Here is a 13,590-nt window from a genome sequence, read left to right as displayed (position 1 = left end):
AAATCGAGTTTTTTCTTTGCCACAAAGCAACTTTGATAGGAATGAACAGGGCCTCACCTCCATGGCTGTATCCGGTCCTTCCCATACATCTGTGATCCCTTCACCATCATTGCAGCAGGGAAATGGCTTTAATGGAATAAAGCAGCACTTTCTACCATCAGAAATCACCAATAAAACCTTCTAATCCAAAATCATCACAGTCAGATGTGTTTCAGCACAAATATAATCAAATCAGCGAGAAATGAACATTGGTAACCAAGATTACATGTTTCGCCAACGTTAGCATGTAGCTACATGAAGCAGTGTAGGCGACAGTAGACTCACAAGTCAGCCTTTAGACGCTTTGCTTAACTAAAGACTGATGACTTTCTCCCTGATTTTGTGTTTGGATGGGCGGATACAATTTCAGAGTTTAAAAAAACTCCCTACGTTGCAGAACCAATAGTAAATCTGCAGAGTGGTCCTTCGGTGGCTCGCTGAACTCTTGTGCTTGTAAACATAGTCCCACTAGAAACACGTGTAGCGGTACAAAATGGCTCAGCCGCGCTTGCAGAAAACGCCGTCAAAGTTAGTGGATATTTGTCGCATTTGCGGCGACACATTCTCGCCAACTAAAAGAAACAAACATGATCTTTTACAAGGCCATGATTCATCCATCCGGCCGGGCTATAGAGGGAATCGCCTTGTTGTTCACAAATACTTCCGGGTAGAAAACCAGCAGAGCTTTTAGCTATATATATAGCCTATATATCACATTTTTCACATCACTGTATCACCGTTTGGACTAATCCGATGTTTGTAAAGTCTATAAACACAATGATTGAACAAACATTACTATTTCTGTGTGCAAGTTTAGCTGGGCTAACCGTTAGCTGTTAGCCGTTAGCAGTGTCTGTAATAGGTAATAACTCATTAAACGGTCCGTGAAAAAAATCTTTTCCAGCGGATATCTTAGTTACAACATGATTGAGCTAGCAAAGCAGTTTTGTGTTGCTATGTGTGGTATTTATTCAGTTTTGGGAAATCACGATGTCTAGAAAGCATCAGTGGCTGCAGCTGACAGGGACAGCTAACACTAGCAGCAAAGCTAACATCAGGACGTCATCTGTTAAAAGCCTCCTGTTGTCGGATAAGACATGAAACTACTCCAGTTAGCTCAATCATGTTGTAACTAAGACATCTGCTGGAAAAAATATTTTCTTCACGGATGAGCACACGTTTGATAAAACGGAGTTAAATCTCTCGGCATCCATTTTCAAGCTCTCTGTGTGTTTGTTTCCTTGCGGACGAGAAAAGGTGGAGCGCAGGCGTGTCCTTTTCAAAAATGCAAGAGGCGTTGCTTTGTTGCCGGCCGTTTTCGCCGGTGTGTTAAACACACTTTAGAAAGGAGTGTCCCCAGACTATCAGAAGGCGGAGATCTCTGATTGTCTGGTGGCGAGACTAAGGCGACAGTAGCGCACATGGAGCAGATGAACATGTAAAGATATCCATCAAGAGTTGACACCAGCTTGTCTCAAAAGTGGTAAACACAGTTGGAAGCAGAGTATTCAGAACAATCTGTCGCCTGAGGTTTTTGCTCACAGTTGTTACTTTTTACATACGTTTACCTCATTATTTAAAACTTTGGCTGCAGTTAATATGACCAGCATTGTAACTATATATATATATACATATACAGTACAGGCCAAAAGTTTGGACACACCTTCTCATTCAATGCGTTTTCTTTATTTTCATGACTATTTACATTGTAGATTCTCACTGAAGGCATCAAAACTATGAATGAACACATGTGGAGTTATGTACTTAACAAAAAAAGGTGAAATAACTGAAAACATGTTTTATATTCTAGTTTCTTCAAAATAGCCACCCTTTGCTCTGATTACTGCTTTGCACACTCTTGGCATTCTCTCCATGAGCTTCAAGAGGTAGTCACCTGAAATGGTTTTCCAACAGTCTTCAAGGAGTTCCCAGAGGTGTTTAGCACTTGTTGGCCCCTTTGCCTTCACTCTGCGGTCCAGCTCACCCCAAACCATCTCGATTGGGTTCAGGTCTGGTGACTGTGGAGGCCAGGTCATCTGCCGCAGCACTCCATCACTCTCCTTCTTGGTCAAATAGCCCTTACACAGCCTGGAGGTGTGTTTGGGGTCATTGTCCTGTTGAAAAATAAATGATCGTCCAACTAAATGCAAACCGGATGGGATGGCATGTCGCTGCAGGATGCTGTGGTAGCCATGCTGGTTCAGTGTGCCTTCAATTTTGAATAAATCCCCAACAGTGTCACCAGCAAAACACCCCCACACCATCACACCTCCTCCTCCATGCTTCACAGTGGGAACCAGGCATGTGGAATCCATCCGTTCACCTTTTCTGCGTCTCACAAAGACACGGCGGTTGGAACCAAAGATCTCAAATTTGGACTCATCAGACCAAAGCACAGATTTCCACTGGTCTAATGTCCATTCCTTGTGTTTCTTGGCCCAAACAAATCTCTTCTGCTTGTTGCCTCTCCTTAGCAGTGGTTTCCTAGCAGCTCTTTGACCATGAAGGCCTGATTGGCGCAGTCTCCTCTTAACAGTTGTTCTAGAGATGGGTCTGCTGCTAGAACTCTGTGTGGCATTCATCTGGTCTCTGATCTGAGCTGCTGTTAACTTGCCATTTCTGAGGCTGGTGACTCGGATGAACTTATCCTCAGAAGCAGAGGTGACTCTTGGTCTTCCTTTCCTGGGTCGGTCCTCATGTGTGCCAGTTTTGTTGTAGCGCTTGATGGTTTTTGCGACTCCACTTGGGGACACATTTAAAGTTTTTGCAATTTTCCAGACTGACTGACCTTCATTTCTTAAAGTAATGATGGCCACTCGTTTTTCTTTAGTTAGCTGATTGGTTCTTGCCATAATATGAATTTTAACAGTTGTCCAATAGGGCTGTCGGCTGTGTATTAACCTGACTTCTGCACAACACAACTGATGGTCCCAACCCCATTGATAAAGCAAGAAATTCCACTAATTAACCCTGATAAGGCACACCTGTGAAGTGGAAACCATTTCAGGTGACTACCTCTTGAAGCTCATGGAGAGAATGCCAAGAGTGTGCAAAGCAGTAATCAGAGCAAAGGGTGGCTATTTTGAAGAAACTAGAATATAAAACATGTTTTCAGTTATTTCACCTTTTTTTGTTAAGTACATAACTCCACATGTGTTCATTCATAGTTTTGATGCCTTCAGTGAGAATCTACAATGTAAATAGTCATGAAAATAAAGAAAACACATTGAATGAGAAGGTGTGTCCAAACTTTTGGCCTGTACTGTATATATATATATATATATATATATATATATATATATATATATATGTGTGTGTGTGTGTGTGTGTGTATGACAAAAAATAAAAAATATATAGGATAATAGGCCCCTTTAATATTAGCATCCACCAGGGCTCTATAACGTTTATGTTTAGTATTCAGAAGATAAATACAACTCAACATTTTTCGTACAGCACAACAGTTTCATGTATGTGTTCACCAATAGTATACTTGAGATCATAAGGCATTTCTGTCAGAGTCATGTGTTAAACTAGATGCATCATTGCATAAGACATCGTCACACTGAGCTTTGATAACAAACTATTTTTCATGGCACCTTTTCTAATACTACAAGCTTTTTAAAGGACCAAATAATCATTCTTGCTCTGCTCTGCTGCAGGTTCACGAGGAATTCAAGCAGAATGTGGAAAACATCGGCATTGATAACCTCATCCAGAAATTTGCAGAGCAGAAGGGCACGGGCAAAGACAGGCCAGGTACAATTCAGCTCCCTAGGATGGATTCTTGGCTTGCTTCTAGTAGAGGTGATACAAAAACACAACTTCAGCAGTTCACATAACGCTAAAAAAAACTTACAACACCAACACTCAAAACAGAATAATGGAGGCAGAATTATTCATTGTGACAAAATACAAGACTTGACTACATACATATATTGTGTTTTTGAATGCTCTTTGTTCTTGTCAAACTGTCTGTCGTCTGCAGCTCTGGTTGGTTTTGAGGAGTACATGACAGCTTTGGCACCAGAAGGTGGGAAGAAGAGTCGAGCAAAAGCCTTCAGGATCCCCGGCCTTGGCAAGAGGGACAAGGAGCCGGACTCTACGTGAGTGCACGCACACACTAACACAGAGGAACAAACATGCTGTGCTCTATGAGCCCTGATCTTCTGAAATTGAATCTTGATGTTCGTTCTTTGCCACTGACTTCGGTCCGAGTTACTGCTGAATAATGAAAAATAATACATCTATGTGTTTTGTTGTTTCGTATTTGCAGAGATTCAGCAGTGACGGAGACCCCGGTGAGTATCAGATATAATTCACACCCAAACACTGCAGCTCCAAAACCATTGACTCAATTATCAGTTCTGTCTGACTCCTAAAGCTGCAGTTATCCCCACAGACAAATGTGTTGTAGAGCACTTCTGTACTGTGAGAGGAGTGTGTGCGTGTATTTTTTCGCGGAGGTGCGAGGAGAAGCATGCACAGGAGTGTGTTTGTATTTGTGGAAAGAAGGTGAGTGGGAAATCACGAGTGTGTGTGATAATGACATTACTGACGGTGTGGGGTTTCCCAGGTTTATTCCAGTACTTCTGAGAAGAGGTTTCTGTGATTCTTTGGCAGTGACAGAGGAAATGCGTAACTGCGTGTGAGTGTGTGTGTGTGTGTGTGTGTGTGTGTGTGTGTGTGCGCGCGCGTGTTTGTTTGTGAAAGGGCTTTGGACGCTGCTATCTAACAGACTGATGTGGTAGAGTAAACTGCAGGTCACAGAGCCACTGGTGCTGCTATTTTATACTTTCAAGGGCATTAAGTTTCTGACTGTGGTGTAACAGGTATTAGTAATATTGGCAGAGGTCCATTCTACAGTCCATTCACCGTCTATATTCAACATTATGACAGTTATTATCAGAAGAAAAAGAAAAGTTGCAGTAATACAGATTGATTATTGTGTCTAGCTGCTGTCTTTAGATCATAATAGTCTGTTAATTACTTAAGTGTTTTACCAAAAATATAGAGTGCTGCAACGACAACGCTTTATTGAAGGTCAGCCCAGAAGCCTGGGTTGCCCTGGCTGGTGGGATTTTTCCATTGGCAAACAAAGATTTATTATACTCACACATTTTGTTCAGTATGATAATCTTAGAGAATGAACACCAATTTTATGATTTTTGGATGCGAAAGCAATTGCCATAGTTAGCAACACCCTTTTTTCCAAGACACCTAAAAGCTTCAAAAAATAAAAGTTAGTTAATTACTGCTGTATTTTATTTCAGAGAATAGAAATATCTCTTAAGATTGTGTTAACCACAGACATTTTTTCAGGCATTTAATCAAAAAAATTAAAAAATGTATTAAATTCAAGACATGCAAACATGCTAACACATCTCCAGGTTTTAGAATTGATTCCTGCAACACTCTATATTATCGGGTGTCTGAAGAGACGCTGACTTTAATGAATCAGTTGCTGGATGATATTTAGATACTGGGGAAAGTTACAGCCTGTACAACTTAAAGCTGCATTTATTGATTTTTGGCCACCAGAGGGCAAAAGACATATCATTGCCTTATAAATGTACGAGTAAGAAGTTGGCTGTATCAGTGTTAACAATTGCCTACTTAAGCCTCATTTCCACTGAGCAGAACAGTGCAGTTCAGTTTGGTACGCTTTTTTTCCGTTTCCACTGTGAAAAGTTGTGGATGGTTCCAATGCAACCGTTCCATACTGTCCCCATTTTTGGTCACTATAACTGTAGTAACTATATAATGAAAGGATGTTTAGCAGCAGCTGTAGTCTGAGAAAAAAATAACTTAATTCACATGGTTGACTGCTAGCAACTTTAAAGGTGGAATGTTATCTTGTTATTTTACTCAATGTGTGTGTTTGATGGGACTCATCAGCACACCCTAAACTTCATGTGACAACTTTGACCATTCCATTATTTTTCATTGTCTCTCATGGATGACATATTCTTTTAGTAATGAGTGGATCTTTAAGCGTTTAAAAATATATATTCATTTTGACTGGAATATGTGAACTGCATGTATCCCAATCCTCACTTGGAGGAAAAAAAAGCATTGCATAAGTCCATTATTCACTCTGACATATCTGACTCTTTAGCTGCTAACTCCACTTTGTTCACCAGCTAGTTGCTAACTGTGTCTATCTGCTGTTTGGTGCGGAGCAGGTAACAGGCAGTGGGTTTTTAGAACTTTTCGCTGAAAGACAACTATTTGTTGTAGCATAACGATGCCACGGGAGCACTGAGAGTGAACCAGAACAGTAAAGTTGCGGGCCAGACAGACTGACAAGATGAAACTTGCGATAAAGCTCCATAAAGCCAAGTTGACCTGCAGATTTAGGTGTAGGTTTATCACTACAAGCAACCCTTTTACTTTGTTTACTACTACCTGTAGTTAATTTGAGTCAAACTGTAGTTAAGCTGCTCCTGCAGTTATACTTTTAAAGTCTAATCACACAGTTATGCATTAACTACAGTGTTCTGAGTGTTCCTCAATCAGATTTCTTTCAGTGTGATCTGATCAAAAAAAAAGAATGGATACAGTTACACTTGTCATATCAACTTAACCTACCAAGATCTGTTTACTGAAATCAGAATCAAACACCATCTGTATATGTCCACACTTAGTCTAAAAATAACTGCTCCCACGTTGGCTGGATTGTAAATCAGGCCTCCCTCATGTCTTATTTTGAAGATCATATGACTATAGCTGACGTGTAACCAGACATCCCGGCACGTAGACATGATTTAAATCAAACTGGAAGCACACCTGCAGCTTTATCACACAGCTGTTTGTCCTCCTTGCAGTAACGTATTTAACAGTAGCTAGGCACTGACTAACACCTTTCATAACAGTTGTAGTGTCTGTGTTTTCACTCACACAGACTCCGATGGAAGCCTCTCAGCGGTACACGCAAGCTGCTGAGTTACACAGTACGACAAAGCACTTCTGTGTGTCAGATATGTGGCTGAAGTGCCATTTGTCTCCATGTTGCTGACCCAGCTGGTGTCTGACTCCCTCTCTCTCTCCTGTGTGTGTGTGTGTGTGTGTGTGTGTGTGTGTGTGTGTGTGTGTGTGTGTGTTCATTCATATAGAATTCACCCCTGGAAGTAGATGACGAGGGATTTGTCATCCGAGCTGACAGCACACAAAATGATATCCTTTTTCTGCTCAATAGGTTTTTTTCTGTGCCACACTGTGAATGTAATTACAGAGGGTGAAAAATTAAAGAAAAAACAATGATTGTCAATTAGTCAGATTTCTTATCGCTTGAGCTCTGTTGGACAGATGAACATCATTCTTCCAAAAGATTGAATGCAGGGATACTCAACCTGCTTTGCCCAGGGGCCACTTTTGCAAAATGACAGGAGACCAGCAGCCAGTTAATAAACAACCATTCATAATATTTATCAGTACAAGAATGTTCTGTTTTCAGCCTTTTGTTTGCTGTCCTCATTTTTGCAAAGTGGCAAATCCAGTCAATGCAGCCCCACACAGGTTAGCTGTATGCAGGGGCATTTTGCCCGGACCTCTGTCAGTGGGTCAGAGGGATCCTCCTCTGGCACTATTTTGTAAAATAAAAAACACTCTGGCACCTTATTTACATTCAAAGTAAAAAACAAAATCCCAGTGTGAACCAATTTATATTCATGTGAATTACAAAAACAGTTGACATCCAGTGCCCTGTTGTGGGCCAGATTTGGTTCACAGGCCACAAGTGTTTTATTGTCGTGATGATGGTGGAGAGTGCTGTCCAAGACATCAGTCCAAACTGTTCCACCAAATGACTGTGAATCTTTTTAAAAATCCAATTAAGTTGGAAACACAGACTAATTTTAGATTCATAAAGATATCACCTTGTGATATCGCTCGCCTCGCTGAATAGACTCCAAAAAGGCCCGTAACTAAGATGGAGGTTTTTTAAATGAGGAGTAATCAGAAAGCCAGAGGTGAGAGGCGGATTTAACCAATTTATTTACATAAATGGCCGAATTCATGGCCTCATTAGCTGTAGAGCTCTAGACAATTATAAAGGCCTCTACCCTATTTGTGGGTGCAAATGACTTAATGCATCCCCCTCGTTAAATGCAGATGCAGGGGATAAAAATGAATTGTCCTCCTAACCTCAATACTCCATGTCCTAACTCTCCAGCCCTGATCCATTTATCAGCAGCAGCTCTCAGTCTTGACAGCTCAGAGATAACAACTCTTCCTGACTTTGTCATCCCTCCCATCGAGCCCCCCGCCTGCTCAGAATAGATGGTTCACGTTCATCAAAAACCCCCATGTTGGAAAACGTCCCGTAGTTTCTCTGAATCTTCTAAAAAACACAAGACACACCTCACATAACATGACACAACACTTTCACGTGCAGCAGCGTGCCATCCAAACAAAGAGGAAGGAGAAGTGAATTTAGCTGTGGGGGTGATGGTGCGGCAGGAAGTGGCGGTTTTGCCATTTGAAGCTCTGCAGCCCTCACCTCCATTTGTGTTTTCAATTCAGTTCAGCTTTATTGTCATTTCACTGTATGTTTGTTGTGCAGGGCAGAATGAGAGGGCATTTCTCAGAGATCTCAGATGCAAATGGCAACAGGGGACAAAAAGTGTTTATGCAGAAGTCATTATCTGAAATAATATTGATAGACAACTTAGATATATATTGAATTTTACCGTACTACTGTAAATATAGGTAAGAAAGTCAAGACTCTGACCTCACACAGCAGAACATCCCACATTCATATGAGATGAAATGAAGACGAGAATGATTAGTAGACATTAGATGTTGATATTTACATCAACTTTAAGTTTTTCAATGATCATATAAAATACATTTGTCTTTCAGTAATACAACACAGTGATCCTGGAAAGTGATAACAGTACAGTAAACCACAATTAACTCTAATGTACAGTAACAGACGCTCAGTGCGTTGTAACATATTGACAGTAAGCAGTAGTTTTTAATCTTTCCACAATTGTGCACAAGTAAGTAAGGATTTATGCTGCTTACCTTTGAAATGTTATTAAGCTTCAAGGTCATTCTCGCCATATATGATACTCAATATACAGGAGAACTGATGCAGTAAAAAAAAGACAAAAAGAGAAAAGAAAGTAAAGTGCAAAAATAATAAGTAACAGAAAAATACAATGCTTGCAATCACATGTAGCACTGATTCAGTGATCTATACGCTTAGTATTAAATGTGTGCTGATATTAAGTGGCTGTATTTGGAGGTGTTTGCATTTGATTTAGTGTTTTGCACGTTGCATTAAGTTTCAGTTAAGCAACAATCATGAAATACTGAAACATGAGCTTGTTCTCCTTGACCGTCCTCTCTCTCTGTACGCTGCTCTGAGGAGAAGGAGAGCAACTTTTACTCCAGTGACTCGGACTTTGATGACGAGGAGCCCAAGAAGTTCCACATCCAGATCAGACCGGTGGCGAGCAGCAGTCGCAATAACTCCGCTGCCACAGAGAAAGAACTGAAAGCCACCATTGGGGCGCTCACTCTGCCGCCCAACAGAGGGGTCCGGCAACAGGTTGTGTTTCGTATTTCTGTCACGTTCTGTATGTTTGTTAGGATCCCTCTGAAGACATCAGCATTTTACCCCAACATGCATAAATCTAAAACTTCTCATTGTCAACAATTCCCACAAAAAAAAAAAAAACCAACAATGAATTGATCCTGCCCACAAGTTTTGTCTGTATAGCCATAGTCTGATATAGTATCTTAGTCATCCTCTTGTTACTATTAAAAACACATCACTGTCCCACTGGGAGACATGTTCCTTCATTTCGATCAACAGGGCACTGCAGATTATTTTGAACCCTGCTGCTGTAAATGCTAACAAGATCCCCAAATGCATGTTAATTTGCAGCTGAAAATAGTCCAGAACAATCACGATTTATTCCTGTTGGACTAACTCAAATCTACAGTGTCCAGCTGTTTTGGGAAATTACGTCCTTGTCTTCAACAATAGGAACCAGTGGGCTTGAACCTGAATGCAACAACCGTGTACAGGTGTCAGAAAGTACTGAGAAACTGATTTATTCTTTCTTGTTTTTTATCTTTTTGTGGGACTTTTTTACATTTAAAAAAAACAAGAAGAACACCATGTTTTTCCTTTACATGAATCCACTGTATTGACCAAATCTGTCTCCCTCTCTTGACTTCAGGTGTCAGTCAAGCGGCATCTCTCCAGTAAGTTCAAATGTGTCTGAATATTTTCTGAGTTATTAGTGTTTGTGAATGTGCAGCAAATCTCTTTCCTGCACAGTAAAGCAGTGTGAAAAATACAGTATGTTGTAGTCTATTTACTGTATCTTAAGGTAAAGACTTCTGTAAAGCTGTTGTGTCTCTGCAGGGAACTCGAGTACTGCGGGAGGTCGCTCAGAAGAGAGCGAAGGTGCCTCCCACAGGGGTGAGTCTGATTTTACTGTCTTGTTTTCCATGTTTATGTTCCATCTGTCTGTCAGGTTCTTTTTTATATATATATTTTTGTATAAAGCTGAAATGATGAGTTGATTAATCAGTCGATCAATCAACAGAAAATGACTCTGCAGCTCTTTTCATAATTTTGATTCTGTCACCTTTGGCCTTTGGAAATAATAATGGGATTATTTTTTGTTAACAATTTCCTATGTTCTTAAGGCCAAAAGATAAATTGGTTATCAAGAACATAATCATCAGATAATAATTATTGCAGCCTTAATTTTGTAGCAATCGGTCATGTCATGTTGTGCATTTCTACCTGGAATAGGTGTTTGAAGTTTCTATCCTTTCATTCATTAACAGGATGGAAAACTATTTCTTACACACAACCACATCTGTAGATCTTCAGTGATTATTTCTTCCTGCAGCGTCTCTCTACCTCCAGCAGCCTGTTTAGACCCCACCTTTCCCTCCAGACAGCAAATCTCCTCTTTGGCTGACCTTGCATGAACAGCCACCCTCCATTAGTCACACCCGGCCCTCTGCTCATGCTCCACAGCATGTTTTATCACCGTCAGGTTCGTTAGCTGCCAGCAGGTTAGACTGGAGGCTACAACCTGCTGCTTCACATCAGCGGGGAGTCGCACTGTCTTAAATCCAGAGGCGGCAGGATTAACAATAAGCACCTTATTAAAGCGGTTGCTGTGCAGTGGTGGCTGGAGCTGAGTGAGACCGGGCTAATTGCTGGTATTTATCAGAGAGAAGGTAATGGCTGATGGGTTTTCCCTCACGTCGCCTCATCGCTCGATCTCATCCTCCCATCAACGCTGTGACGAAGAACACCGAGCTGCTGATTAGTCCTGATTAGGGAACATCCTCTGCAGTGAGTCACTGCATCTCATTGTGTGTGTGTGTGTGTGTGTGTGTGTGTGTGTGTGTGTGTTTTGTCTCATTACAGATGGAGAGCAGGAGGGCCTACGCAGGTCCACCTCCAGTCCCGATCACAGCAGGTGAGACGGCTCTGCCCTTCATATCTCATATCTGTCTCTGAGTGGTACAGAGAGGGAGACGTATTTGGAGGTTAAATTGCGTCATCAGTGGCCTTTTCAGCGGTTTGAAGCTCTTCAGGTTTCCTCCTCAAAGTGTTTCCGATGTCACCATCCTTGTTTTATTTTTGTCCGTCTGCTGGTTTTACCTTTGTCACCTCACTTTTCTCACTCTTCTTTCCTTTGTCTTACATTCCCCTGCAGTTCAGACAGAGCACCATTTTCTTATACTTGATTTTAATCGTTTTAAAGAGCACCTTTGCAGTAGATACAATATATCATGTATGCCTATGTGGATATCTAAACATTACACCCATACGTGGTCTTGTTACAAAATCATGGGTATTAATCACTTGCAGTAACTGCCTCCCTTTAATCTACTGGGAAGATTGTGCAACCTGGCTGTAGGAGTTTGCTCCCATCCCAGGCGCAAGAGTGTTGGGTGATAAGGTTTGCCTTGTTGTCAGCATTCCAGATCCAGTACTCAGTAATTTATTTGTTGTATTGCATCCACTTTTCATAATGTCATAATGTCAGATGTCTAAGGTGCAGGACAAATTTCTGATTTTTTCTGATAATAAAGTGAATTCGAATCAAATGTTATGCTCAGAACTGCCACACTCAAAGGCGGAGTGAAAAGTGAGCCATCATAGAGAAGGAGGGAGACACAATAATGGTCAAAATATGAGTATAGTAGTGAGGGACAAAAAGAACATAAAATATCACTGTTTGCTGATGATTTATTAGCATTTATTAGCAAACCAACATCATCTATACCGGCTTTACTGGGAGTCTTAAATGAATATGGAAAAATATCTGGCTTTTTGACTAATGAAACTAAATCCACTACAATGATGCTATTTGGGGAGAAGCCAGCTATTAGAGGAAAAAATCAAGTTCCAGTGGACCAGGAAAGGGTTCAGGTATCTAGGTGTGACAATAACACCCAGGACATCACAACTATTTAGAACTAATTACGAAAAATTGATTACAGAGATAAGACGAGATTTGAAAAAATGGGAGCTGTTACCATTGACATTAATCGGCAGAGTGGAAACTATATGTATGAATATTCTACCACGCTTGCTCTTTATGTTTCAATCACTCCCATTAATCATTCCAAAGTCTTCCTTTATAGCTCTGGATAAAATGATTTTAAATTTTGTCTGGCAAAATAAAAGGGCAAGAGTAAGTTATAAAAGGCTACAAAGTTCTAAAAAGGATGGGGGCTTAAATTTACCAGACTTGCAAAAATATTATTGGGCAACACAACTCAAAACAATAATGTCATGGATAACAGAAGACACAGATACATTATGGGTGGAAATGGAACAGAACTCTTGCCCAGTACCACTAGGCTACTTACCATTTATGAGTTCGAAAGAATGGAAAAAACTTAAATTAACAAATGAATGGGCTGAGAAAACATGGAAAATATGGTCTAAAATAAGGAACAAGCTGGGAGTTTCAAACTCAGTATCAAGAGTTACCAAAATTGCAGTAAATCCAGATTTTCACCCATCTAAAACTGACAATGGATTTAAGAAATGGATGAACAAGGGGCTGGTGTACATTGATCAACTATTTGATGGACAAGTACTAAAATCATTTCAACAACTCATTCAAGAATTTAATTTACAAGTTCAAGACCATTACAGATTCCTACAAATTAGACACTATCTTCAGAAAAACAAAGAATGGGAAAGTATATTAAAGGAACCCTCTAAGACAGAACTGTTCTTGATAAAATGTGAAGGAGAAAAAATGAAGAAAGGAATTATCTCAAGGTTTTACAGAGCTTTGCAACAAGATCTTAAAAACAAAGATTTAGAGAATAAAAGAAAGTGGGAAATTGAACTGAACATACTAATTAGTGAAAATGAATGGGATGAAATGTGTTTGTCTGGTCATAAATTAACAAATAGCCCAAATTGGAGAGAATTTGACTGGAAGATTAAAAACAGATATTTCAGAACTCCAATTATAACAGCAAAACATGGCGTTTCATCAGCACTATGCTGGAGGGGTTGTGGCCACCAAGGGGACCTCTCACATATAA

At 40.4% G+C, this 13,590-nt stretch overlaps 1 protein-coding gene across 3 annotated transcripts in view; it reads left to right on the top strand.

The window, feature by feature from the left end:
- Window positions 1-13,590, top strand: part of fcho1 (FCH and mu domain containing endocytic adaptor 1) — an 88,276-nt gene that overhangs the window by 54,937 nt on the left and 19,749 nt on the right. For 2 of the 3 annotated variants that reach the window (XR_004501469.2, XM_033622845.2), the window contains exons 9-16: window positions 3,699-3,843; window positions 4,025-4,142; window positions 4,313-4,337; window positions 7,152-7,212; window positions 9,399-9,592; window positions 10,230-10,254; window positions 10,418-10,474; window positions 11,444-11,495. Coding sequence is in view for 2 of the 3 variants with exons in the window: in XM_033622845.2 (XP_033478736.2) it covers window positions 3,699-3,843; window positions 4,025-4,142; window positions 4,313-4,337; window positions 7,152-7,212; window positions 9,399-9,592; window positions 10,230-10,254; window positions 10,418-10,474; window positions 11,444-11,495 (677 nt within the window). In the remaining variant the exon portion in view is untranslated. The remainder of the gene's footprint in view (window positions 1-3,698; window positions 3,844-4,024; window positions 4,143-4,312; window positions 4,338-7,151; window positions 7,213-9,398; window positions 9,593-10,229; window positions 10,255-10,417; window positions 10,475-11,443; window positions 11,496-13,590) is intronic. The other variant, XM_033622846.2, reaches the window with a different exon arrangement.

Source organism: Epinephelus lanceolatus, chromosome 6 (assembly GCF_041903045.1).
Source record: "Epinephelus lanceolatus isolate andai-2023 chromosome 6, ASM4190304v1, whole genome shotgun sequence".
Classification (NCBI taxonomy): domain Eukaryota; kingdom Metazoa; phylum Chordata; class Actinopteri; order Perciformes; family Serranidae; genus Epinephelus; species Epinephelus lanceolatus.
This window is presented reverse-complemented; position numbering and strand designations above follow the sequence as displayed.